The sequence below is a fragment of the Magnolia sinica genome, chromosome 12 (genome assembly GCF_029962835.1).
Source record: "Magnolia sinica isolate HGM2019 chromosome 12, MsV1, whole genome shotgun sequence".
Lineage (NCBI taxonomy): Eukaryota > Viridiplantae > Streptophyta > Magnoliopsida > Magnoliales > Magnoliaceae > Magnolia > Magnolia sinica.
The window spans coordinates 45,866,405-45,890,614 of record NC_080584.1 but is presented as its reverse complement, the minus strand read 5'-3'; the positions used below and the strand labels follow the sequence as shown (position 1 = coordinate 45,890,614).

At 44.3% G+C, this 24,210-nt stretch overlaps 1 protein-coding gene across 1 annotated transcript in view; it reads left to right on the top strand.

Moving 5' to 3' along the window:
- Positions 1 to 23,803, top strand: part of LOC131221298 (protein DETOXIFICATION 40-like) — a 40,898-nt gene extending 17,095 nt beyond the window's left edge. The window contains exons 4-7 of the mRNA XM_058216507.1: positions 393 to 631; positions 743 to 861; positions 2,915 to 3,001; positions 23,408 to 23,803. Of these exons, the coding sequence (XP_058072490.1) occupies positions 393 to 631; positions 743 to 861; positions 2,915 to 3,001; positions 23,408 to 23,467 (505 nt within the window). The 3' untranslated portion in view covers positions 23,468 to 23,803. The remainder of the gene's footprint in view (positions 1 to 392; positions 632 to 742; positions 862 to 2,914; positions 3,002 to 23,407) is intronic.
- Positions 23,804 to 24,210: the final 407 nt, after the last annotated feature.

Sequence of the window (24,210 nt, the reverse complement as noted above, 5' to 3'; positions counted from 1 at the left end):
TCTAGAAAGTGGGCTATTGATTGACAAATTACAACCATCCAATCAATTCCATTTTTGGGTAGGTCCAATTGCTCGGATGGTCCAAATTTATGGACATCATCACCCCATGAATGCAAAAAGTCTATGCACTGATGTAAGGGAAGAATTTGATCCCAAATGTTTGATTGGACGATGAAAATTCCTTAGTATTTTCAGACATACAATCATTATGCAATAATAATAGTGTTAATTCCATTTAACGCAATTCCATACCATTTAATACCCTTGCAGAAACAGGTCTAAGTGTATGGATTATACACAAGATTACATACCATTAATATAGTTTGAAATACCAATTTTTGATGCATTTTCATTCATCTGTGGTTTTATTTATTTATTTAATATGTCGACAGTGTGCGAGTGAGCAATGAGTTAGGTGCGAGGAATCCCAAGTCAGCATCATTCTCCGTCATGATTGTAACCTTAACTGCTTTCATAATTTCCGTAATAGTAGCTTTAGTCGTCCTATCTCTACGCGATGTCATCAGCTATGCCTTCACAGAAGGAGAAGCCGTAGCAAATGCAGTATCGGATCTTTGTCCATTGCTTTGCATCACTCTCATCCTCAACGGTGTCCAACCCGTCTTGTCTGGTTAGGATTCAGTTGAACCTTTACTTAAATTTCATATTCCAAATATACTTAATATTAAAATGCACCTAAATCAAGATTTTCTTTCTTTTCATTTTCAATCACTTATGTAAGGTGTTGCTGTCGGCTGTGGATGGCAAACATTCGTGGCTTACGTAAATGTGGGATGCTATTACATAATCGGGATTCCATTAGGTGCGCTGCTCGGCTTCAAGTTTGACCTCGGAGCAAAGGTTATCTTTCAAGACTTTTATTAATCAACTTATCTAGTTTTTATCTTCGCATGAGTTCATCTAATTAATACATTATCATCGATGGTGGGGCCCATGAGATGCAAAGGATCATCCCTCCAAGCTGTAGCCTAATTGCTACATAGAGAAAGTTCATTGATTCCTTTAAGATTAGAGCCTAAGCTCAGGGACTTGAATTTTATTCCATGAAAGGTAATGTTGGCACGTGTGTGAAATATGGCTCACATCCCGCAATGGCCACATACGATATGAAGTGGGCCATTCTTGCTCTGGATGCACCGGAGGTGGATTAGCTACTAACAGGTTGAGTAGCGAAGTGAGGTCACCAAGTTCTGTGGGTCCCATTATCATATATGTTTTGAATCTACACCATTTTAGGATATGAGCCAAAGAATGAGTTAGATCTAAAAATCTAGTGGACCCCACCACAGAAAACAGTGCAGAGAGTGATACCCACCGTTAAAAAATTCTAAGGGCCACAAAAGTTTACGATCAAGCTAATATTTTTTATGTTTTCCTTTATTTATTGTCTTTGTTAAGTTATGAAGAGGTTGGATCTTAAATAAAAATCGCGGCAGACTTTGGGAAGGTTTCAAAGGTGGGAGTCAGTCTCTCCACTGTTTTATGTAGTGGGGTCCAATATAGATTTAGATTTGCCCTAAAATGATCTCTCCAAATGAATGGATTCTGTTTTATGTAGTGGGGTCGAATATAGATTTGGATTTGCCCTAAAATGATCTCTCCAAATGAATGGATTGTGGGGATACAAAACATATATTATGATGGAACCCACACAACTTAGTGAGGTCACTTGCGAGTCTGGCTATTCAACCTGTCAGTAGCTAATCCGCGTCCGGATGCACCAAGCTTTAGAGAGAATTGAACTTCCAAGTTTTTATACACTGATGAATACTGTTTTGGAAATTTGCATTTTTTTGTGGCATCCTTGATTTTCGCGACTGGAAGCTTTTGGTTGCTAGCGCGGATTAGCTACGTACAGGTTGAGTCGTGGCGCACTCGCTACTGAAGTTTGGTCACCAAATTCTGTGGGTCCCACATCGGGACCGTTCATATATTTGAATAGACCATTTTAAGGCATGAGACAAAGAATGAGTCAGATCCAAAGCTCAAGTGGACCCCACCACCGAAAATAATGGAGAGAGTGACGTCCACCGTTGAAACCTTCCTAAGGTTCACTGTGATATGTATTTGAGATCCAATGTTCATGACTTAACACAGACATTAAAGAAGGGAAACATAAATATCAGCTGATCAAAAACTTTTGTGGCCTTTAGAAGTTTTTAATGGTGGCTCTCCACTGTTTTTTGTGGTGAGGCCCCCTCGAGCTTTGTATCTGACTTATTCTTTGTCTTATGCCTTAAAATAGTCTCTCCAAATGTATGGACGGTGTCAATAGCTAACCCCCCTCCCTTCCCCTCTCCAAAAAAATAAATAAAATAAGCCCAGTACAGGAATCCACAACCATGCAGACCGTAATACCGTATACGTGCTACGCTTGTACCCTGATCCAAATAATGGATCCCACCGTAGATGGGTACTTAATAACTCGTGGTTATACCTAGCTATGCAGTGATGCAAATGATGGGTCCCCATGATAGATGGACTATAACTCAACGTTAAACGTGTTCACTGATTCAAATGATGGGTCCAACAAATCAGTCACACCGAAATCTCTGAATGGTGGTTCCTAAACGGATGGTTAATCAAAACCTACGGTCAGAGATTCAACATGATTATTTTTTAAAATCTATTTTTGGCTGTTTATATATGGATGGTTGGATTGACCACATGATGAGTGAATAGGATTTCTCAAATGTTTTGGACGTGGACACTTGTGCAAGTTCACGTGGGGTGGAGACTTTTTTAGTGTTTAGGCCATGGCTAACCACAGATGAAGGGAATCCCTATCTTTCTTTTTTTTAAAAAAAATTATTATTATTATTATTTATTTATTTATTTATTTATTTATTTTTACTATTTGAAGGGCTTGATGTAGTTGTATGGGTGTGGACAGGGAATATGGACGGGGATGATAGGTGGTACCGTGATGCAAACCCTCATCTTATTGTGGGTCACATTCCGAGCAGATTGGAATAAAGAGGTATTTTTCCCAACCAATTTCCATTACCTACTTTACTTTTTACTGCTAATTTATATCATGAAATTCATTGCTCCATGATTGCACGTGGCATGCTCCACAATTCAGACACATGGTATGCACTCTTAGACCTAAGTTACAATTCATGACTCCGACATCAAGAGTATGATAATTCCACTATCATTCAGTTGACAAGAGGTGTGATTTAATACATTATAAATTTTCACCATGCTAACATCTACACATCCACACAACTACAATCAAATTCTAAAATTAAACTATGTCCACCCTTTTGGGACTTCACTCGACTAGAATATCAAGCATCATTTATCAAAATCATAGTTATAAACAATTTCAAATTTAATTTAAAAACCAGTAATTAAAATGAATGGAAACTAAATCTTATATTAATCAATTGTATAAACAAGTCATTCATTCAGTGCAGCAAGTTTATCTTTCGCCAGATATGACCATTGGTCCTGTGTTTCATTCACCAACCCGATCTTATTTTTTGGCACTTGATTTGGGTTTCCTGCTTCGTTTTCCTCTATATAGTTGTCAATCCACAACTTTAGCTGGCCGGGCTATTGAGTGAACGCAGGAGGGTTCATATGCAACACAATATAAGATAGGAAATTCAACCATCAAATATATATATGTATGTAGCGTGAGTATGTATGTTGAGATGTCATGAAATGCATGTCAAGTGGGATGATCATCCACTTGCTTGGGTCGGATATCCATCGACCCACATCTACACCTAGCAGGCTTCTATTGTATGTAGGCATAGGCAAGACCTGCATCTGCTTTGTGAGTAAGCTTCTACTAACATTGGCATCTGGCAATGAATCTACCAAGTAAACCATTCGAGAGATCCTTTAGGAACTCAGGCATGAGGTGTGCATGTAGTCATCTAAAGTGAGCCTCTAAGAATCAGTGTAGGAACGCTATGAATGCATGTAATGTATGCTCAATGTATATGCATTGACATACGCAATCAATATAAACATCTCTCTATGGAGAGGAAATAATAGATTTATTATTGTAATGATTGGCATGTTCCTATGTTCAATTCACATCAATAATCATCAGAGCATGAATCAGAGATCATTTTAATATGTTAGCACAATAATACAATATTTAAATCAACCATGGAATTCATAGCATCCATAACAACCACATAATTTATCTTAACTGTGCAGGTATGAGACACATTAGGATTCACTCACCTATTCTTGGTAGAGCTAAATTCACCGAAAATAGAAAAACCTAACTTAAAAGAAAAAATCAAACCTAGAAAATCTAAACATAATTGTATTCTACACCACTCCCCGACAATGACGTCAAAAACTTGATTGAACCCAATGGTTGACAACCTCAAGTGTAGAGTTGCGATGTAGTAATAACTCGGTAATACTGAGGTCGAATCCTTAGAGAATGGGACACACAACCTAAAACTAATATGAATGTAATGAGTTATATGAGTTTTTAATCCAGCGAAGTAGAAAATGGTTTTAAAACAATAAATAAAAGACTAAGGATCTAAAAATCAACTTAAAGCAATCACAATATCTCGTTCACTGATTTAATTCTTACAACTCAATTAGAATTGAAGTTTTTGAGGTCAAAATCTAGACCACCCTCCACTTAATACTGCGAACCTTGAACGAACCCTGGTCCTGCACAGAAAGGTGACCGAAGGAGACCTTGGCTTAAACAGGGGACCCTCCGATGCCTAAGTCAGGCTAAGGAATCTGGGTATAAGTTGAATGAATGTAGAGAGAGGGTGTGAGATCTTACATACCTAGCAATGGGGTCCCTTGGTATTTATACATGTGGGTCGGGCGGATCCTGTTCATCAATCTTGGCATGAACTACTCAATCAGGTAGATATTATAATCGTGGAGATATTCCATAATCTTTGGATCGTGTAGCGCATCGTGTCTTAATGGAGCGTATCTCCGGGCGTGATTTTCGGACACGTCCACATTCAGACTGGTTTCCCAGCTCGGTTCTCGAATCATCTTCATCTGGGCTCGGACTTCGACCTATCCGAGTCCACGGCTGAATACTTGTAGTTGGAATTCATAGTTGAGTCATTGGCGACGAGGACGAGAGCTTGGCTCGACCAACCTTCTTCGGATGAGAATGAGGACGAGGACGAGGATGAGAGCTCGGCTCGACCAACCTTCTTCGGATGAGGATGGGGACGAGGATGAGGACGAGGACGAAAGCTTGGCTTGGCCAACCTCCTTTGGATGAGGATGAGGACGAGGACGAGGATGAGAGCTCGGCTCAACCAACGTTCTTTAGATGAGGATGGGGACGAGGACGAGGACGAGAGCTTGTCTTGGCTGGCCGAGGGTTGTAGTTCAGAGGTCTGCTCGCAGCCGATGTGATGTTCTCCTTTCGAGGCCCTACTAATTGGTTTGGATGGCTTGGGCCGACCCCGTTTGACCCTTTTCAGATTTTCCCTTAATAGAAGCCCCCTACTCTCTTAGTCCGAGCTCGGACTTAAAGAGTAAATGCTTGAGGAAATGGGGCGACACCTCCATGTCTCTGCTCATGATGACAGTTGGGATGATTGGAACACAATCACTGCGACAATTGCGCTTCGAGTTATGCATGCAGTACGACGACTATGATTCTTTGGATTTTGACTAATGAACGAAGGACACGTGGTGTCACGCCCCAAACTCGAAAACCGGGCTCACAAAATTCCTGATCACCGAATCCGACGCCGACAGCCTTCGTAGAACCCCATTCTTGGCTCCCGGCACCCATTTACCAGGTTCCGACCTTGGGATCCTACAAGGAGGATTTCTAATATCAATTTGATTCGTAATGAGCATAACCATAAGCATAACCCATGAACAATAACTACAAGAACACCATCACAAAATCCACTATGATCGAAAACTTTGAGTTCAATGTGTATGAAAGGGAAATACAATATAATGAAAGTAACAAAAACTCCAGAAGCTGGGCTGCATATTCCAACTGCGACGAGGCTACGGCTGCGCCCTGGCATCACCTGCATGCATCAATTGTGCATAAGCTTATAGAAAGCTTAGAGGGTGGTGTAAGTGTGTGCATAGTATGAACATGGTTAGAATGCAATGCCAAAGCAATGCGGAATCATACTGATGAGTACATTAATGCAATCAGCCATACCAAGGCTATGCGGTGCAAGATATGAATGCTATTGGCCATAACAAGACCATGCGATGCAAGATGCAATTTAAGCACACCAATCCTTATACAACTCATCACATATCAGTACAGTTCTCATTCTAGATAATCACTGGGGTCTAGTACACTTTACGCCAGCTTATCATCCCTATCCGAATACACAACTGGGAGAGTGGAAAACACTTCACTATCCGCCTGCCAATATCGGGCCCGGCTCGTCGATAGCGGACTCATTCCTCAAGCTAGTCAAACTCAACTTAGAAATTACCCCCTCACTCAAGCAGGTAAGGTCACACCCATTTCCAACCGACCACGACATAGTGGGAGACGCGGCTTACTGGTATACGGCCCTTGCGCGCTCATGTATCCACTCGGTCTCAACGTTGGAGTCATTCTCTGGTACCATCAGGTTTAGGAATTTTCACCCAGGGACATCTATGGCACCCCGATGCTAGAAATAGTGTTTTTGGTATCCAATCCAGTCATCCATGATGTGTCTGTGAAGGCTATAGCCCTGATGTCGCTAGGGCATACAATAATCATAATCACACAAATGCAAGTACATGAATCACTCTACCAAACATGCAACAAATCCTGCGCATACCGCGCGCTCATAAAGGGCAACTCCGCATATCAGGGAGCCCATAAACAATCTGCCCGAGGGCATATGCTATGATTAGTCACTCCTTATATTAAGCATACATATGATGCATATGATCATGAATCATGGATCTATACTAAGCATGTTATATAGTGATGGGCTCTGTGCGTAGCGAAGATGGGCCTAGACGGCCTACACACTACAAGTATGGGCCTATCCATGGGCCTTAGGAAGAGTGATAATGCGGACATTTAACCAGCATTATCCTTACAATGTGGACGTCAAACCATCATTGCTCCCAAGGCATAGCCCGCTATAAAGGTCAACACATAAACCATGGTGGAATCACGTTATAATGGGCCTCACGTACATCCCACTGGGCCTCGACCCATGGGCCTCCAATACATTAAATGGGCCTCATGTACATGGGTCTTGCATACATCACAATGATCTCACAACATGGGCCTCATATATATGTGTGTGTGTGTGTGTGTGTGTGTGTGTGTGTGTGTGTATTTATTAAGGTGAGCCTCAACAATGGGCCTTATACAAATCAAGGTGGGCCTCAACAATGGGCCACGCGTATATCAAATGGGCCACACCCAAATATAAGTGGTGATAAAGATTTTCACCATTAAATTTTCTAAGGGTTTAATGGTGGACGTTCAAATCCACTATTTTCTATAATGTGGTCCACTTGATCCTAGATTGGTCTTATTTTTAGTCTCAAGCCTTAAAATGATTTTTCTAAAAATGGTTGGACGGCTTGGATGCAAACCATGCATCATGGTGGATCCCATAGGGATGGGAAGGATGGATGGCATAGATGAGGTACATACCTTATGGTGGGGCCCACACTAATGGAAGGTGTGGATCACAATACATACACCAGTGGGTCTCATGTGGGGCCCACCACAACGTTTATCTTCCATCCAGCCCGTTGACAAGGTCACAAAAACATGGGGCCCACTGTAATGTTTATTTGCACCCAACCAGTTGATGAGATCACTTAGACCCTGGACCCACCATAACATTTATTTGTACCCAACCTGTTGGATAAGGTCACACAGACCTGGGGCCCACCATAATGTTTATTTTCCACCCATCCTGTTGATAAGGTCACATGGACCTAGGCAAAGAGTAAAAACAAATTTCATATGATCCAAAACTTCTGACCCAAAGAGGGTTTTAATGGCAGACGTTCATTCCACTGTTTCCTGCTGTGTGGGCCATCTGAGTCCCAAATACAATTGATTTTTGGGGTGGCCCGCTGCCCTAAGGGGGCCCACCAAATGCAAGTGTTGATGTTCAACGCATGTCACGGTAGGGCCTACAAGTGGGACCCATCTCCCTGGCCACCTTCACGCCCGCGGGCGCACAAGCGGCAGCGTCCTGCTAACACTGCAGCAGCAGGCGCTGCTGCATATATTCATTAATTTTTTTAAAAAACCGTTTTCCCACAATTTTTTGTAGGTGGGGCCCACATCAGGTAGATCCGACCCAACCATCGGCTCCTATGGCTTAATACTAACCCATCAAGCCCAATATTCGATGAGTTTTTGTGTACAACAACATCAGGGTATATTTCAATGGTAGAAAACTTTGTTTGCTATGCTGTGGCCCACCAGAAATTCGGATTGAGTTCGTTTTTCGACTCAACGCCTAAAATGATCTGAGGAAAAGGATGGACGGCTTGGATTAAGTACATACATCAAGGTGGGGCCTGCATGAGTGGCCCACCATTTCCTTTTTTTAAAAGCTGGTTAGTACACTCCAGCGTCAGTGCCTCATGGTGGATCCACATCCAACGTCCCTGGACGTTGGACGGTCTGCATGCAACTCAAGCACCACGGTGGGTCCCACGTGGATGTGGCCCGCCATGAATATATATTTATATAATATTAATATAATATATAATAAATATATTATAGTGTATGTCAGTGTGGGGATCTCCACAGTCCCCAAAAAAATGGATGGTGTGGACCACCACCTGTAATAGGATGGGCCACACCGTTGATGGATATTTATATAACACATATTTGTGGGGCCCACCTAATCATGATAGAGAGATAGAGAGAGAGAGAGACGTGAAAAGGGGAGGGACCCCACCACTAATGGGCCCTCCCTTAAACAATGCTTACATCATGTGGGTCCCACAACAAGTGGTGCCAAAATTTGAGATCAATGGTAAATCACCCACCTTATTAGCCTCCTTGCTCTCTTAGGCTTGTATGCTCCTATGCTCAACTTTTAACAGTGGATGATGGAGTTTTGATGGTGGGGATGAGAGATGAGAGGGTGGGCCACACTTGTGGTTTGAGAAAGCTTGGGGAGAGTGCTTGGGAAGGCTTGGACGTTTGGAATTTTGGTTGCTTGAGAGTGAGGAAATGGAATGAAAGAGAGAGACGGAAGTAATGGGTCAAAGTGATGAGGTGATGTGGTGGTTGTAAGGAAAGATATGGGTTTGTTTGAAAATGTGTAAAAGAGGAGTGGTGAGGGGAGAGAGAGGGTTGACTTGTGGGAAAAGAGAGAGAGGCCACTTATACTTGTTGTTGGGTGAGGTGGCATGGAGGTAAGGTGGTGTACTTGACTTGATTTGATGTGACATGTCGTAGAGATTTTCTTAAAGTTCGCAACATGCGGCGTTTCTTCAGATTGAACGCAGGCCCACATCTCCTAGCTTGGGTATCGGATCGATGTGTGAGTCACGGCGTTAGAACAGCAGCGACGGCGCGGTCGCTATGATACAAGTTTCGGATCAAGCTAACTTCGGTATACAAGATCTGGCTTAGGATCGCGCGCAAATGTCGGATACGGGTCGAGGGTTGCCGAAATTTAACAGGGAGGATTGCGGAAGCCTAAGGAATGGTACGGACTATGATATGGGTCTTACACATGGCGACGATTATATTTTATAATTGGTGGAGTGGAGGAAACGATGCCACGAGCTCATAGAAAGGCGAGAGGTTGCCTGCTCATAAATAGCATTTAATATTGATGAGACTTGGACCTAGGAACGCAGACTCAAGCTTATCAACTCCCTCCACGTGTTCCCTGGTGTAGTGCTGAGCTACCTCGGCTTTAGGGCCACTGTCCGCAATGATGACGCTGAGTGATGGGAGGGTTATATAAACCGCTCTCGCTCTCATTCACATTCTCCTTCTCTTGCATTCTAGCTCTCTTGCTTCCTATTCCCTTGCTCTTTTCGAATCACCTCTATCGGAAAGTGGTCTTTCCTTACCAGATAAAAGGTTTTTGATAGCCAGAGAAGAGGTTTTTGCCACCGAATAAAGGGTTTTCGTCATAGGAAAAGAGATTTTGCTTAGAGAAGGCCCCCAGAGTAGAGGGAATTCCTGTCGAAGCAAATTGCCTTTAGCGTAGTGAGTCTTCATCGTTTAACTTTTCCTTTTACTATGTCGAGCAACTCTGATGAAGTTGAGGAGATCGGAGGAGCGGAGGCCAACTCCAAACTGAGGACTACCGTCTCAGGGCTCGGGGACTTTGAAGGTCCCTTTGAGGCCATACCGCTTAACCCCTCGGCCCAGAGAACCGCAGGTCCGAGGACTGAAAGCCAAGGTAAGAGGCCGAAGAGGGCACTTAGAGATCTTGTGGGGCGGTCGAAGGCAGGCCCATCGGGAGGCAGACCAAAGCCATTGGTCCCCAAGAGCTTGGTTCTGGTCGAGTCCGAGATGGCCTAAATTCGCGAAGACTACCAAATCCCGGATTCAGTGCACATCCGAGCTCCTTCTCCTACTGATCAAGCGGGTCTCCCTGCCGAGGGGGAGATTGTTATATTTACAGGCGCCCTTCAGAGCGGGCTCCAACTTCCCATCCATCCGTTTGTGCGCGAGCTTACTACACAACTAAAAGTGGCCCTGGGCTAGCTGGCCCCGAAAGCTTGGTGAATCATTATCTCTACATTCATCATTTGGAACCGGGTGAAGAATCAAAGGCTGACGTCGGACGAGTTCTTGTATTTGTACATGGCTAAGTACGACGGGAACGAACCGTCCTGACATTACTTCTCTACCAGACCTCCATGTACCTCGGGTTTGGTAACCCAACTCCCCACTTCCAACAAAGATTGGAAGGGGAAGTGGTTTTGGGCCTCGAGAGAGTGGGAGGCCCCGACCTCTAAGCTGGGTAGACTACGGGCCCGGGTCCCTACCAAGTTCACCAACCCAGATTAGGCACTTTTCATTTTGTCACACTCTATATATCTGACTTGTCTTTTTGTGTTTTGTAGCTTGTATTCTGCCTCTGCTTGTAGTCCAACTGAAGGGGTCCCCTGATCTCAATCCTCTCCAGAAGGCTCAAGTAGCTAGATCCAGAGTGCTCGCCGAAGACCAGCGCATTTGGTTTGAACTCATTAGCGGGGAGAACCTAGTGTCATCTGGTTTTTACAGATTCCTTCCTCATCTTTTTGCTTTGGGAAAGTGTCCTTAAAGACTATCCGTTATTCTTTTGTCGATTTCTCTTAGGCTGATTTTATTTCTTTTTGGGTAGGAATGGAAGCAGGCGGCTCGAAAAGGAGGAGGCCGGTGGTACCTTGCCCTCCAATGAGTGTGGTCCTCGCTGATGAGATGAGGACTAAGGTGACAGTAAAGAAGATGAAGACTTCCGAATCAAGATTGCCCTAACTTAAGCAGTGCCCGTCCCAGCCCCGACCCCTGCCCCTAAACCGCAAGCCCCGGAGGCCCCTGTCGGAGCCGAGCTTATCACCATCTCTACTCCGACTCCAGAGAGGCAAGCCTCCGAGGTTCCACCCCCATTCCCTACTGGGCCCCCTGGGATAGGGGTAGAAGTTGTTGGGGAGACTCTCGATGCCGACGTCCTCGCCTGTTCTGTAGCCCGCCTCATTGCTGCCGAGGCCGACTTCCTGGCCGGCAGAACTGACGCCCTGGTCGAATACGCTACCACGCCCAGGGCTATAACTCAAGCCTCCGAGGCCAGCAGAGTCGGACAAGCTGTTGATCCCACTCCTCTAAAGATCTTCCCTCCTAGTTACCACATGGCTTTGCTAAATGATTGGGCGAAAAAACATGTACCAGAGTTGAGCTAGCCAGCACCCTCTCCCGCAACTACACCAAGTTCATGAACGACTATGCAAAAGTCTGCTACTAGTCACTACTGATGATGGTGGAGGTCAAGGAAAGATTGAAGGAGATGGACTGACTCGAGGCGGAGAAGGCCGAGCTTGAGGTGGAGAAGGCTGAGCTCGGAAAGCTTCTGGAGGCTTCAACTACCGAACGGGAGGAGCTGAAGAGGGCTACAGATGAGGGCCGAGCAAGGGAGCTGGCTCTACAGTCAGGTCAATCAACTCTAAGCTCGGTTGGATGTGGCCAATCCCGAAGTCGTGCGCCTGTGGGAGGTCGTTGAGCGCCTGTGGGAGGTCGTTGAGCACCTGGATGCCTCCGTTGAATGCATGGACGGGGAGAGCGTGTAACTCACGGAAGACCTTGCGAGGGCAAAGCACGAAGGGGCTAAGGGATTGGTTCAGCAGAGGTCTATTATCGAGGCCTGGGCTACTGCGGAGCTGGAGAAGCAGCGAGGGGAGTTTGAGACTCTTGCGGCAGTAGCAGAGTATAAAGAGTCGTCGGAGAGGGCTGGAGAGTTAGCTAAACTGTATCTCTTTGGCTATAACACTGGCTTCGACACCTGCCTTGCTGAGGTCTGAGAGCTTTACCAGGGCATCGACCTAAACGCTCTAGCTGCGGACGAGGCCGAGGATGCTGAACTAGCCATACTTAAGGAGCCCAAGAATGCCCCCCTATCATCAAAGCCACCCCTGACACTCAGCCCCCCAGCTTGGCGGCTGGTCTCTCTGCTTGGAGGGAGTGACATACTTTATATTACTTTTTTATCTTACATGGGATGATGATAATTTTTTGGGTAAATGATGGTTTTTTAACCCTTTGCTGAGGGCGTAATTTTTTATGTTGATTGTTGCATGATGATTTGTTAATGTTGAGAGCCGACCCCTTGAGGGGTCAACTTTCCATGAATGGTGTGCGACACTTAGTCGTTTTGTAGATTTTTAACACATGATGAGCTGACCCATCCTTTAAGGGATCAGTTCATTTACGGGTTTCGTCTCTGCATATGAGAGGTGATCCTTTTTTAGTTTTTCATGAATCAACGAGCTGACCTCTTCTTTAAGGGATCGGTCCGTTAAGTTCACTTCTGCTTACGAGAGGTGACTCTTTTGTTGTAGATAAATTGAATGGGCAGACCATGTAGAAGGAAAGATGCTTTTATTTAGAGCCTTAATAGGCTAGTAGATCCAAGCCATACATTCATTGAGGGCCTTAAATGGCCAGTAGTTTTTCATGGATAGTAGATCTTTCAGTGCTCGACATTTCAGGGGTGAGGGAGCTGATGCCCTTTGAGATCTTCCAAGTGATAGGAGTCTGGCTTCGTTGATCTGACTACGTGATCAGGCCCTTCCCAGTTCAGTCTGAGAGTCTCAGCCCCCGATTCTGTTGTATTCTAGAAGACAGGGCGGAGAACTAGGTCCCCTGGCCAAAATCGCCTCGCCTTGACTCTGAAATTGTAGAATCATGTCACTTGCTGATGTCGAGCTGCGACTCAGAGTCTGGCGACGTCTCTGGCCTCTCCGAGCAAGTCAAGGCTTGTTGCAACTTGCTCGATATTCTGGCCATCCTGGTAGTTTCTAATCTAAGCTGTGGGGAGGCTGATCTCGACTGGGACGACCGCTTCCAAGTCGTAAGATAGTGAAAACGGAGTCTCCCTATTAGATGACTGAGCTGTAGTCTTGTAGGCCCAAAGGACAATTGGGAGCTCCTCGGCCCAGTTACCTTTGGCTTTCTCTAACTTCGTCTTGAGGTGGTGCTTGATAACCTTGTTCACTGCTTCCACTTGCCCATTAGACTGTAGATGATAAGGCAAGGAGTATGCATTTAAGATGCCGAGCCCCATACACATGCCTCGGAATCTATCGTTATCGAACTGCTTCCCGTTGTTAAAGACAATGGTGTCTGGGATTATGAACCGACAGATAATATTTTTTCAGACAAAGTCGAACACCTTCTACTCTGTAATCTTTACCACAGGCTCGACCTCGACCCACTTGGTGAAGTAATCGACCATCACAATAGCGAATTTGACATATCCCTTTCTAGTGGAAAGAGGCCCGATGATGTCGATCCCCCACTGAGCGAACAGATATGACCCGCTCATAAGGGTCATCCTTTCTACAGGCTGCCTCGGCACAACAGCGAACCTCTGACATTTTTCACACCTCCAGACATAGTTTTTGGAGTCTTCTCGAATAGTCGGCTAGAAGTACCCCTAACGAAGTATCTTCAGAGCTAAGGCACAGGCGCCAAAGTGATTTCCGCAGATTCCCTCATGAGTCTCTTGGATCACGTAGTCTGCTTCGTCGGGTGGTAGACACCTGAGGTAGGGCTGTGAATGCCCCTTCTTGTATAGGATTCCGTCCAAGACTATGTATCGTGCAGCTCTAACCTTCAGACGTCGAGCCTCTAGTCTGTCTTAGGGGACCTCACCAGATGTGAGGTAGTCATAGATCGGGTCCATCAAACTCGGAGTGGTCTCCACTAGATAGACGATTTCTTAATTAGCCTGTTCGATGCTCGGACTATCCAAAAATTCCACAGGAATGATTCTAGGAATCTTTTTTTCTGGGCCGTGGCTAGCTTTGCTAGGTTGTCGGCCCAAGAGTTGTCCATCCTCAAAATCTGATTGATGATGTAGCTCTAAAACCTTTCCATCAGCTTTTAGGCCTCGGCGAGATAAGCCACCATTCTAGTCTTCTTGGCCTCATACTCGGTAGAAATGTGGTTCACAACAAGTTGAGAATCACATCGTACTTCAAGAGATTGAACCCCAAACTAGCTGTCAATCTGAGTCCAGCCAGTAAGACCTCGTACTCTGCTTCATTGTTGGAGGCTTTGAAGCTGAGTTTGATAGCATATTGGATGGAGGTTGAATCGGGTGCGACCAAGACAATCCCTGCCCCGGCGCGCTTGGAATTAGACGACCCATCCACATAAAGAATCCATTTATGCTCTCCGTCTTATTCTGCGTCCTGGAGAAGTGGGAGAGATGGCAGGACCACGGGAACTACCTCTGCACCCGCGCCTGTCACCTCTACATTTGGAGGAGTGAACTTTGCTATGACATTGGCCACTGCTTGGCCCTTGATTGCAGTTCTCGGACGATATTGGATGTTAAACTCCCCAAGTTCTATCGCCTAATTAGTCAGTCGACCAGACACCTCGACCTTTTTGAAGGACTTGCTTGAGGGGGGAGTTAGTCAAGACAACAATAGTATGCGCCTAGAAGTATGGACGCAGCCTCCGCACTGAGAAGACTAAGTTGAGTGATAATTTCTCCATGCTCAGGTACTTGGTCTCGGCGGGTACTATTGCTTTGCTCACATAGTAGACGGGGTGTTGCCTACCCCCCACGTCCTTGATAAGTGCAGAGCTGGTGGCTGAGGCAGAGACCGTCAGGTATAGGAATAGGGGTTCGCCCTCTTCCGGCTTGGATAGCAGGGGTGGTGAGCTCAGGTACTGCTTTAGCTGCTGAAACGCCTGCTCGCACTTCGGGGTCCACTCGGCCTTCTTATGACACTTCAACTATTGGAAGAAGGGGAGGCACTTATTCATGGCTCGGGATATGAATCCACATAGTGCCGCCACCTGACCAATGAGGCATTGGATTTCCTTTGTGGTCCGAGGTGAGCTCATGTCAAGCAGCGCCTTAATCTTCTTGGGATTCGCTCGATGCCCCTCTGACTGGCTTGAAACCCGAGGAATTTGCTGGAGCCGACTCCAAAGGTGCACTTGGTGGGGTTCAACTTTAAATGGTACTCCCGAAGAATCGAGAAAGTTTCGCTGAAGTTCGCAATGTGGTCGGACACCTTGACGCTCTTCACCAGAATGTCATCAACATAAACTTCCATGGTCCGACCGATTTGTTTGGCAAACATCTGGTTCACAAGCCTTTGATATGTTGCTCCGGCATTCTTCAGGCTAAAAGGCATGACTCGGTAACAGTAGAGACCTTTATTTGTGACGAAGGTCGTCTTCTGCTTATCTAGAGGATGCATTACGGTCTGATTGTACCTGGAGTATGCGTCCAGGAAGGATAACAATTCATGTTCGGTTGTACCGTCCACAGCTGATCGATCCAAGGTAGGGGGAAGCTATCCTTGGGCCAGGCCTTGTTCAGGTCTGAGTAGTCTACACAGACCCGCCACTTCCCATTGGCTTTCTTCATAAGGACCACGTTTGCAATCTAGTCTGGATAATGCACTTCCTCAATGAATCCAATGCTGAGGAGTTTCGACACTTCATCTATTATGCCCGAGTACCTTTCGGGGTCGAACACCCTCCTCTTCTACTTCACCGATTTATGATCTGGGTTCATATTCAGCCTGTGGACCATAACCTCGGGAGAGATGCCCGGCATGTCTTCGTGCGACTAGGCAAAGACGTCCTTGTGCTAATGTAAGAAAGCCAGCATCTGAGATCGTTGCTCGGAATTCAGCGATGATCTGAGCAAGACCGTTCTACTTGGGTCGGCTTCTTCAAGTGGGATAGTCACTAAATCCTCCGTGGAGGAGTCTTCTATAGGAGCTCTGGGGTCGAGGACATTTACAGTGAGGGCCTGCTTCACCGAACCCTTTCTTACCGCCACGGAATAACAACTCTGGGCTTCGCGCTAATCCCCTCGGAGGTATCCAACTCCTCCCTCGGTGGGAAACTTTAGCATGAGATGATAAGTGAATATGACTGCCCTCATTGCCTTAAGGGAAGGTTGGCCCGGTATGGCATTATGCACGACGACATGTTCACGATGAGGAAGTCCACTAGAAGCGTAACCTGATGCTACCCTTCCTCTACTGTCATGCGGAGGGAGATGGCTCCCTCGGAGATAACTTTATCTCCGGCAAAGCCTTGTAGGGGGTCTTCACAGGTTGGAGGCGTGACCTGTCGATCCCCATTCTTTCGAACACCTCGGAATAGATAATGTCAGCCAAGCTTCCAGTGTTGACCAGGATGCGGTAAACCTTGTGGTTAGATATAGTCATAGCTACCACTAGGGCATCATCGTGTGGATGCTGAAGGTCAAGCTGCAGGGGCTCACTCGAAGTTCTTTTTTTAGCCTTTTGGCCAAGTGGACGTAATGCTCTGGGTCCGAGCTCCAAGAATAGGCTTTACGAGCCTTATTCGAGTCGCCTCCACCAAATGAACCGCCATAGATAGTGCGGATCTCAACGGTTCTTCCACGGTCTTGCTCAGCTGTTCTTCTCTCCAAGCTGACTTCTCTTCCTTAGTATATCGTCACAAGTGACCCTTACGGATGAGGGTCGCGATCTCGTCCTTGAGATCTATGCAGTCGCTCGTATTGTGACCATGGTCACGATGAAAATAGCAGTACTTGCGCTTGTCTCGCTGTCCTGCATTGGCCTTCATGCAAACTGGCCACTACAGGAGTTTCTGATCTCTGATATCTAACAAGATCTGTTCTGGAGATGTGTTGAGGGGGGGTGTAGGAGTAGAACTTGCTCTCAGAACTCCTGCTCGGTCGGTGATTGCAAGAGGTTCGATCATCTAGCTTCTTACTAGAGGACTGAGGCTCTTCGTTCCTCGGTCTCTTCTCCTTGGACGACTGCTCGACAACTTGGACATTCTTTCGAGAGTTGAAAAACTCCTCGGCATTGGTGTATTTCTGATCTCGGCTGATGAGCTTGGCCAAAGTAGTCGGCAGATTCTTCCCAATTGAGAAGACGAACTTCCCCTCCCTGAGTCCGCTGAACATGGCAGAAAGTGCCATCTTGTCATTGTAGTCGTCCACTAACAGTGCCTATTCATTGAAGTGGGCGATGAAGTCCTTCAATGACTCCTTGTTCTCCTGCTTGAGGGTGAACAGATGAGTAGTCAGCTTCCGACCCTTCTTACTAAAGATGAATTGGGTAAGAAATAATCTGCTGAGCTCCACAAAGGAGCTAATCAATTTTGGCTTAAGCTGCTAATACCAACTCCGAGCAGCCCTGGAGAGGGTTATCGAGAAAGCCCCACACATCATTGCGTCCGTGGCCAATTGGATCTGCATCCACGAATGGTAGGACTCCACATGCTCTGGTGGGTTTCTAGACCCAGAATATTGGATGACTGGAGGCATCCTGAACCTTTGCAGCATCACCTCATCCATGATTTCTGAAGTGAAGGAAGGCTCAGTCTCTTCCATCATTGCCTGGACTGCAGTTGGGATGGATGCAGACTGCTAGTTCTTCTGCAATGTCTTGATCTGGTCACGGAGTTCCTCTGCTGCCTCGAGTGCTTTGCCCTGTCTTCTCCTCTCCAGCCGATGGCGGAGGTCAGTGAGGGCCAGAGCTGAAGTTGCGGACACATAGGATGGCTTCGCATCCCGAGCAGGTTCCGGGACTCAGGCGGACCGATTCTGGGACACTGCATTCTGCGTACGGTTAGGAGCTCGTGCAGACTGTGCCTGGGACCCCTTGACCCGGGAACTGACTTACTATGGTCGTTCCTCGGGTGCCGGGGTGGCTTCCACCATGCTAAAAGGTGGCTGCTAGTTTTGTTACGCTTTCATTCGGCTGATTACGTTCCTCAACATCTGGACTTCATTTTTTAACGCTTTATACTTTCCTCCTTGGCTCCGAGTCCACTAGGATGGCCCTATCGGGGCCGATTCGGTATGTAATAGTGAAGAAGACTAACATTGTCTGCTAGGTTCAGGCTCCACCACTATAACCTTATTCTTTCCTCTCGCCATTTCTGATAAAACCTAGCTTTTTGTTTGAGTTCCCATAGACGGCGCCAAAAAATGTTGAGGTCAAATTTTGGACCACCCTCCACTCAATGCTGCGAACCTTGAACAAACTCTAATTTTACATAGAAAGGTGAGCAAAGGAGACCCTAGCTTAAACAGGGGAGCCTCCGATGCCTACATTAGGGTAGGGAATCTGGGTCTAAGTTGAATGAATGTAAAGAGAGGGTATGAGATCTTGTGTACCTTTTGCAATGGGGTCGCCTGGTATTTATACCTATGGGTCGGGCGGATCATGTCCGTCAATCTCGGCATGATCTACTCAATCAGGCGGATATTGTAATCGTGGAGATACTCCACAATCTTTGGATCGTGTAGCACATCGTGTCTTAATGGAGCGAATCTACGGGCGTGATCTTCGGACACGTCCACATTTGGACTAGTTTCCCAGCTCGGTCCTCGAATCATCTTCATCCGGGCTCGAATTTCGACCTATCCGAATCCATGGCTGAATACTTATAGTTGGAATTCATAATTGAGTCATCGAGGTTTGAGTTTGTTGAACGAGGATGAGGGCAAGGACGAGAGCTCGGCTCGACCAACCTTCTTTGGATGAGAATGAGGATAATCGAGGACGAGGACGAGGACGAGAGCTCGGCTTGGCCAACCTCCTTCGGATGAGGATGAGGACGAGAGCTCAGCTCGGCCAAGCTCTTTCGGATGAGGATGAGGATGAGGACGAGAGCTCGGCTCGGCCAACCTCCTTTGGATGAAGATGGGGACGAGGACGAGAGCTCGTCTTGGCCAGCCTAGGGTCGTAGTTCAGAGGTTCACTCGCGCCCGACGTGATATTCTCCTTCTGAGGCCCTATTAATTGGTTCGGATGGCTTGGGACGACCCTGTTTGAACCTATTCAGATTTCCCCATAACAGAAGTCATATTCTATCCAATCAGAAAATAATTCTATTAAACCAATCATTAGCACTAACAACACATGATTTCGATTGAATGATTCTCTCATGAAGCATTTAGATCTAAATTGTAGGGAATCAAAATCATCTAAAGCACCCTTAGGCAGCAATAAATCAATTATATATATATATATATATATATATATATATATATATATTGATATGTTCTCTAATTAAGCATTGTAATTGTACTTGCAAGCATATAATGTGCCCGGACTCGACAATGGATCAAAGATGAAACAATATAAAAGATTTAAAGTAAAATCTTAATCTATTAAAATCTACTATCATCATTCAAACCATAGTTATTGAATCTAATAAACTAAATACTGAAATTAACTGCAAGCTTCATCCCTTAGCCTTCGCTAAAAGATTAGCCTTGCATGGATAACATCCTATAATAAAAATAAACAAAAAAAACTTAAAAGACAAACTAGAACTGAATAATTGAAGAAGAAGGATGACTCCATGGAAGCTCTGCCACCCACAGGTCTTTCTTCAAAGCTCTAATTCATATCTAGAACAACTTAAAGCACTCATTTAAATAGAAAAAATCCACACTGACTTGAAATCAACTTCAAATTTATGTACTTTTATTATAATTCGCTCATACCAAATATCACTTTAGTCGCACCTAAGTAGTTTTTTGATTGCAGCCAAATTTTTTAATATTCTTCTAAAGTCTTTGTCTCCCTCAGGTCGCACCGAATTCTTCTTTGGTGGCACCGAATATGGCTTCGGTTAGACCTAAGTTTTGAGTCGAATTATCTTTGAAAAATCACTATTTATCGTTAAACTATTCTATATATATTTGGTCAGACTGAACCAACTTCAGGTGGGACCGAACCGTCTATTCCTTCTATTCATGTACTGTGTGATTTTTTTTATCTTTTGTATTTTATTTTCTTGGATCTTTGGTACTTGAAATCTTCAATACTGTTCTTGAAATCTTCAATACTGTTCTTAAAATCTTCAATTCTTCATTACATTCAGTTTGACCTATTTTTGAGCTTTAAAAACATCATTTAATCATGTATTCATCTTTAGGACCAAAATATCCTCATATATAAAAAACATATATTAATGAATCAATTTAGTACTTAAATACCATGAAAGGTAATATAATTGAGAAGATAAATATGCAATATTTAGGCATTATCAACATTCAAAAATCTCTACTATGTGGTTAACTAGAGATTTGGATCTGCTTCATTTTTGGAGCCAAAGCCTTAAATGACTCAGAAAAACTGATGCTAGCATGGATATATAACACATGTATCAAGGTAAGTGCTACTGTCTGGGTAACACCCACTAACATGTTGCCCAGGTAACACCTAATCCCCTACTTTTGAAAGTGAAAAAGGATTTTACGAGACCCATGGTGCCTTATGACATGACAAAGTTCATCAAGGCAAAGTTTTGTGCCCTATGTGATTTATGTGCTATATCCACACCATCCATCTATTTGGTCATATCATTTTAGGGGTTGACCCCAAAAAGAAGGCAAATCCAAAGTTCAAGTGGACCATACGGTAGAAAATAGTGGGGAAGGAATGCCTACCATTGAAAACTTCTCAGGTCCCAAAAAAGTTTTCAATCGTGCTAGTATCTGTGTTTTCCTTTCATCCAATTCCGTGTGACCTTATGCACAAGTTGGACAATAAAAAAACATCATGGTGATCCCTAGGAAGGTTTCAACAGTGGATGTCATTGTCTCCACTGCCTTTTGTGGAGTGTCCACTTCAGCTTTGGTTCTGCCTCATTTTTGGGCTCCTTGCCTAAAATGATTTGGCAAAATGGATGGACGGTGTAGATATAACACATACATACATTATGATGGGCCTAAATAACTTTGCCAAGTGTTCCCCAATACGAGTCAATTCAAAGCTTACGTGGGAGTTACTTATAGAGGGTAAACTTGTCATTTACAAAACAAAATAAAGATATTTTGGTCTAAAGTGAGCAAAGATTTTAATAAAAATCACTTCCTGCATTCCTAGTTAAGTCTTAAGTCAAGAAAAGAAAAGAGAACTTTAAAAAAAAAAAAAAAATGAATTTTTTTTTAGTGAAAATCCAAATTAAGAACTTAATTTCTTGGATTTGCCTGAACGAGGGAAAATCATTGAATGTAACTTACTCCAGTAATTAGTACTGAAAATAAGTTTTACCAAACAGGTCCTTAGGAAATGGTGTACACAGATCAGCCAAGTCTAATTAATCAAGGATGTCTATACAATCTTCCTTGCACGGGAGTTATTTGATACTTTGGTGTGAATAATCCTTAATAGATAAGTACTTGAAAATGGTACAATGCATATGTTAAACCATTTAAACTGACTAAATTGAGGGAACCATTGATCTAGGTTACAGGTAAAAATCAGATAATCATATCCTCTAATTTGAGGACAGTTGTTATTTGAAATAACACCATCTGATCTTTTTCATTTTTAACCATCCGACAAGTAAAAACATGACTATCAAATGAGTCCCTCTCCACATTGATTAATCAAATCACCCTCAAATATTGTGTTTTGTTCTCCAAAATAGGCCTCAATATAGTTGAAAATGAGTTCATGGGCTTCCTATACCTTCAAATGAAGATAATACATTGACAAGTACATTAGGAGCTATACAACTTTCCAACCTCATGAATGGGCCTTTATTTGAGATGGTCCACCCATGGTTTAGACCACTAGGAGAACGGTCCAAATCCTGCACCCGTTTTCGATGTTCTATTAGATTGGATGAATGGAATTTCCTCAGAGTAGAAGCCAAATATCTGTCTATCTGTTTATCATCATCATGATCATCGTCTTTCTGAACCAGCTGTGTCGCAATTGGGTCGATGCTAAACCAAAACTTAAGTCTCACGTCCAACCAGAGTCCTTGATGACGATCAACCCACCCTGGCCAAGGTGGGCCGGCTTGGGTTAGACCTTGCCCAGCCCAGCCAAGTAAAGAAGTATTTCAAGGTCCTTGCCAGCTATAGCTGGTGTCGCTCAGGATTCCATCCATGTGAGGCCATTGGAAGCTTTAAGTTTCTAATGTTCCATGTTTTCATTTTTCCTACATTTAATGTAAACCATTGGCATACTTCTTCCCCTGACCATCTACTCATAGATCACCATATGGATGGGCTGGTTTCTTTGACTATCTAAGATTTCGGAGGCATGCTCATCCAGGTCATGGGATGAACGGTGGGCCCTACAAATATTTTAACAGTGAGAATCATTGTCCCCACTTCTATCTGTGGTGTGGTCCACCTGAGATTTATATATGGCTCATTTTTGGGATCAAGCTTTAAAATGATCTTTATAAATGGATGGACGGCATGGATAAAACACATACATTATGGTGAGGCCCACAGAGCACGGACCATTAGCCAGCGTCAATGGCTACAACGGAAGCGGATTGGCTGGTGTACCACACCATCAACCTAGCCAGTGTGGTTACGTGTCGTGCCAAGACGAGCGCTGACGCTACTCATCTCCGAGTTCTACGAACGGTTCAAAGGGGATCAAAGTTACATGGGCCTCAAAATGATGTATCTATTATATCTACACCGTTCATCCATTTGGCTGAGATAATCTTAGATCTTCAACCCAAAAATGAGTAATTTCCAAGGCTCAAGTGGGCCACACTACAGATAGAAATGGGGACAATGATTCTCACCGTTAAAATATTTGTAGGGCCTACCTATGAATGTTTTAGATCACAAAGCCTTTAGCTTCACAGGTAGAGATTGCTGTTGCATGAGCAATGAACATGTTTGCACGTGACCAAGATATATTAACTTCACGGTATAGAGGAGTTGGGTGGTAAAGATCTACTAACCACTAGTTTGTTTGATTTGGATTTCAGGTTGAGGCTGCTATAAAACGCTTGGATAAGTGGCACGATGATACTCTTACGAAGAACTGAAGATGAAGATGGTCCTTATACTTTCATTTCTTTCCTATAAAAATAAACGCAAACGATTGGAGGGGGATCACTATTTGATCTCGGTAGCTGTCGCATCTCTCTCTCAATCTCAGCTGGGTTGAATCACTCCCAAAACACACGTAAATTCCAAAGAATTTAAGCAAGGCAGAATTCACAACGTACGGCCACTTCTGGATCACCTAACTTGTAGGGTGTACGTAGAATGAATGATCTAATTCCAACCTTCCACTAGGCACAGTTGATTCCATCATTGGTTATCATCTCATCCTGCATTTCCGAGTGAGCTTACATAGGTTAATATCTATATCCTTTGTTTTCTTTATTGGATTTGTATGTTCTCTATAATTTGTAATAAGATGCTTGCACCACTACAATTCAGTCTTTTCGCAACAAGTCAAGTCGTCGCTAAAAACTTTTAGCGACGACCATGCTCGTCGCCACGTTTGATGTAGATACGGCATCATTAATTCTATTTAGCGACGAAAACGGAAACTCGTCACCAATAACTCAACTATCTGCGACGACCTAATAACTTGTCAAAAAATATAGTTAATTAGTGACGAGTTGACACGTCGCTATTGCATATCGTAAAACGTCGCTAAATATGAGACTCGTCACGAATAAAGACGTGTTGTGACGAGTCCTCGTCGTCGCTAAAAACTTTTAGTGACGATTGTGCCCGTCGCCACGTTTGATGCAAATACGGCATCACTAATTCTATT